At 32.6% G+C, this 4,540-nt stretch overlaps 1 protein-coding gene across 2 annotated transcripts; it reads right to left on the minus strand.

Moving 5' to 3' along the window:
* Window positions 1–599: 599 nt before the first annotated feature.
* LOC121210869 (protein ABA DEFICIENT 4, chloroplastic) lies at window positions 600–4,233 on the minus strand. Of its 2 annotated transcripts, none has more exons than XM_041082713.1 (6): window positions 3,885–4,233; window positions 2,673–2,898; window positions 1,707–1,807; window positions 1,202–1,330; window positions 993–1,081; window positions 600–902 (listed from the first exon to the last, which is right to left on the minus strand). In XM_041082713.1, exons 1-6 carry the CDS (start codon window positions 3,927–3,929, stop codon window positions 752–754), a joined length of 741 nt encoding a protein of 246 aa, XP_040938647.1. In that variant the 5' UTR covers window positions 3,930–4,233; the 3' UTR covers window positions 600–751. The 2 variants fall into 2 exon arrangements, with proteins under 2 accessions (XP_040938647.1, XP_040938648.1); XM_041082714.1 differs by lacking the exon at window positions 3,885–4,233 and adding an exon at window positions 3,198–3,248.
* Window positions 4,234–4,540: the final 307 nt, after the last annotated feature.

A 4,540-nucleotide genomic window follows, 5' to 3' on the forward strand; every position in this document is an offset into this window, starting at 1 on the left:
ACTATAAAGTTTTTGACGTATGCACCTATTTTTAGTGTGATTATTTTGTTAATGTCATGTCTTGTTTGTAACAGGTTATTATTATTATTGCATATTATATAATTGTATCATGTCTAATGTTATTGAATATCCTAATTCATTATCCAAAAATCTCAGTCACCTTTTTTTCTTCCAAAACCAGAGAGCTATAAATATTATAGATTAGGATGTATAAACCGCTGGATTTCATACTGTTAAACAATTAATTATAAAATATGCTTCATCTTGAGTGATAATCAAACTCTCATCACATCACACTTTTATTTTTAAACTATTAAAATATAATATCTATAATTATTTTAATTTTGCACAAGTAAATCCTCCTAAAAGTAATGTACTACATATATAAATATGTATTTCTGTAAGTATTCATGTTCAAATATATTTGTTTCATTTTAAAATACTATTTTCTTTATTTAACAAGGATTTTTGCTATGACTATTTAGAGCACCATCACAGCCTATTACCGACAGTAAATACTTTCAACAGAGGAAAAATGAAAAGAATAGAAAACATCCCGAAACATAAAATAACGATTCCAACTTGAAGCTATCCTAGACTTCGTTAAAAAAGGGAAAGGTAACCATTAAAGAATTGCTTTGTTAAACATCAAGAACAGAAGAAATTGATGTTTTTAATGATGTTCCAAGTTAAATCATAGAGATAACACAATTGTTCCAAATTGTTGAATGTTGCTAAAACATAGTAAATGTCAGTGCATTTTATGCCTGTCATCTGCAGCAGTTTTTGCAACTGCTTTGGTAACAAAATGAGTAACAATTCCAATGGGACAAAACAGCAGACAAAGCGAAACCGAATGCCGAGTCTCGATTTGGTTTTGCAGTCCATCCTGAAAAACCTGCCTGGAATTGAACAGCGGAACAAAATGGTCAGAACTCTGCAGTTCAAACTGTTAATTCGTGTAAGCATGAAATCAAGAGAGATACACATACCTTGCAGCAAAGAGATCTACAGCCAATAAATGAATCCATGCAGAAGCTAATGTCATTTCACTGGAGAACATTTTGGCCATACCAGATAGCTAAAACTCGGTGTGACAACAGAAAAAACCGTAAAGATTTGCAGTCATCGTTGACAATTGTATACATCTAAAACAAACTAAAAGAGAGATCATATCATGTAAGTGTTGGTAAACATGTACCTCTGGCAGCCAGTATTTACTAGCAAACATCAGCTTTAATGTATCAGGCGTCCATGACAGGTACAGCAGATATGCATACAGAAGCCCGAGCACAATAAAAGGGACGCTACTTTCCATAGACTTTTTAGTCTGCATTCATAGTTGTGTACATGCCAAACACATCAGTTCCCCAAGAAATATAGCACGACTCAAAATATTTTACGTGAATCATTGAAACAAAGATGAGATTTTTAAGACTATAAGGCAGCATAAGCAAAATGGTGCAAATCACAACAGGTTAACCAAAACTTCTCCCTCCATTAAGGTTATTATGTAAGTCAGAAAACACAGGTAAACAATGACCCCAACAAGGAAACATTGAATGAAAAGCTTTTGTTCCGACTGAATTTGCACCAACCTATTCATAAAGTTCAGATTCCAAAGCTATACATGGCAAAGAGGAAGTCAAAATAAGTAGAAGAGAATAAAGTAAATGAGATTTCCCTAGTACTGACTAGAAACTTACCAATTCAGATTTCGGAGCAAAAACCATAAGAGTATAGAATGGAAGAACCGCTGCGGTTCCCAAGGTAAATACGCTGCTGGCAATTTGTGAAGTTGGCAACCCTGTAAAAGTGTTAGCATATGCCAGTTAGGAAGAATAAAAGAAAATGCTTAGCAATGTTGACTTCTTTCAATATTTCATCGATCAAAATTATATGGTATTTAAGAGGATATATTGTGTACATGCTACAAATAAGGACATTTAGATTGCACTCAGTATAAGCATACTTAGCATAAACCACTGATGGGTGCAAGTTGGACATTAGTAAACATTAAGGCAGCAGCACAAAGAAAGAACTAATCCAACAGCCTAGCACAAATCGGCAGAGGCAGAACAAAGGAAACAGTAACTGATATATCCAAATTAGACCTTTTCACAACCTTTCAGTAGCAATAACTTATACAGGAAACAAAAACATATGGAACAAGCCTCTAGCATATGCCAGACTTTTCGATTGGCAACCTATGTCAAAAAAAAAAAAGGATCAATTTCTTTTTCTTCACTCTTTTCTGCACATGGTCACCAATATTTCTTTTTGCTAGTAAAATATTGGTTTCTGCTACATTCTATAAGTGAGGAGCCAAAAAGACAACAGCAGGAAAGGACCTAACGCAAATAAACTTTGCTAGCAGATGGATGCTAGGAATTGATCAAAAGTCCTACTAGACTTCAACAGCCAAAAGAGTATATTCACAGAAATCCTAGAGGTTATATCATGTTAAGGTTAACGAGCATTAGAAGGACCATGGTGAGGCTGTAAAGAAGAATGTAAGACACTCTCCCAAATGGTGGAACTCCTGTTTAAAGATAGTGAATGATTCACACAATTTTGACCATGTGACGTGCATGAAAACTAGAAACTATTAAAGCAAAAATGTAAAGCAGTATGTGAAATTCTACTGAAAAGTAAGCGCTAAAAGGAATTACATGAAGCTTGTACTTCAAAGCTTTTTCTAAAGGGAATAAATGTAGAAACTTTTTGTCTAATAACAAGTCTTGTTCCTCTAGCAAAACTCCATTCATCAAGTAAGCCAGCTCCAATTCTTGCTTGCTGGCTGGGATGATCTGTGGTCCTGATTTTGAGAGCAGAAGTGAATCTTTGGTCCACTTCCACATTACGATGAAGATTACCTGGCTGCCCAAAGTGACTAATCTAAAAGAAACAAACCCCAAATTTAAGGATATCTCTTTAGCTTTAAGGTTAAATAGATAATTGTCAAAATGTTAATAAGCAGCATAATTACACAAATCCACTAAGTCCACCATGCTCTGATAATAAATAACATGAGAGACAAGCAATTAAAGAAAACAGACCATATTTAATTTTGACTCATAGTATTCCCTTATATTATGGGAAATTATATACTTTTTTTTCCTCATAAAACTCATAAAATTCATTAGGGGATGTTTTTTTTTATACAATGCCTACTTCTAATCATCACCCTTCCCAACCTTTAAATAGAAGTAAAGACGCTCTCGAACGCTCATCCTCCTCGTTGCTGCAATAGCAACGGTGCCAGCTGAGGTAAGACTAAATTCGTTGACAAAAAGGAAAATTTAGAGAAACCAACAGATGGAAAAAAAAACTAGGGAAAGCATAGACTTCAGAATGAGAATTTATATGACAGTATAATTATTTTAAAAGGTTAACTGCAGTTTTCAGTATGCTTTAATACAATCAAACTTCTAATATGTCATTTGAGCAGGCTAAAACATGGTGAAAGTTAATGTCCATTATGCAGATCATAAAAACTCCCTTAATTTCATTTCTAATACTGACAAAGCCTAAAGTCTTCCCTTTTTTTTTTTTCAACAAACCATTAATTCTCCACAATACTAAGCCATAACCCACATCTCAGAATTAGCAGAAACTAGACTGATATGTACCTATGAAATGACCAAATTTATTATCCCAAAATAAATAAGTAAGCATCTAATAGTTCTTGTCATTTAAAGCTCTTTTATCATCAACATTACAAATTAAACTATAAAAGACAGAAACTTCCAGCAACACCCAGATTAAGAAACCAATCAAAAAACTTCAGAAGTCTCAAAAGGTTTTTTTTTTAAGAAAAAAAAGAAGAATAAAAGAAGCAAGATGAAGAACATAACAAGGAAAAAAAGGAAACAAAAACAAACCTTTGGTGAGATTAGAGGATGGGCAATGCAAGAAGAAAAGAACATGATGGCTGAAAAACTGAAGTGACCTTTAACAAAATCAACAGTAATGTCTTCTTCATGAGCTTTATGTAATACCCAATTGCCTAATAGTTGGTAATTAAAGCGTATACAACAAGGACTCTAAAAAGGTGACGAGATTAAAAAACAAAAAAAATGAAATGAAAAATAAAAATGATGAAATTGGTAATGGTGTGGCGAGAAATTCCACTAAGAAGGACGCAGGCAAAAAGATGAAGGAAAGAGAAAATAGGGAAGTTTGAAGTATAAAGAATAGTTTATTTGTACTTTATTTGTGAGATATTTAAAATAATTAATGGACCCGCAAATAGAGTAATAAAATATTTATGTGATCTGATCTTTCTCATTGTATAATTGTTGTTGAAGTAATTTAAAAATTGTAAAATATAGGTTAAATTATAAAAATAGCCATTCAACTTATCAATGTGTTTTTTTTGTTTTAGTCATCCAAGTTTAAAATTTTTTATTTTAGTTATTAACATTTTTTAAATTTAATATTTTGGTCACTACTCCGTTGGCCTCTTTTTATGGGTACAATAATAAATTTAGCCTTCAATATCTATAGATTCTATTAATTTTGGTCTTGATTCTAAAAA

This window comes from Gossypium hirsutum, chromosome A12, assembly GCF_007990345.1.
Source record: "Gossypium hirsutum isolate 1008001.06 chromosome A12, Gossypium_hirsutum_v2.1, whole genome shotgun sequence".
NCBI lineage: Eukaryota > Viridiplantae > Streptophyta > Magnoliopsida > Malvales > Malvaceae > Gossypium > Gossypium hirsutum.

Excerpts from the sequence above, each read along its gene's own strand:
- LOC121210869 (XM_041082713.1), bottom strand. The coding sequence starts at position 3,929 with ATGTTCTTTTCTTCTTGCATTGCCCATCCTCTAATCTCACCAAAG. Across the intron at positions 1,331-1,706 it reads TTGCTCCGAAATCTGAATTG|ACTAAAAAGTCTATGGAAAG; the intron begins GTAAGTTTCTAG and ends CTATGAATGCAG. Across the intron at positions 1,082-1,201 it reads GTAAATACTGGCTGCCAGAG|CTATCTGGTATGGCCAAAAT; the intron begins GTACATGTTTAC and ends ACCGAGTTTTAG.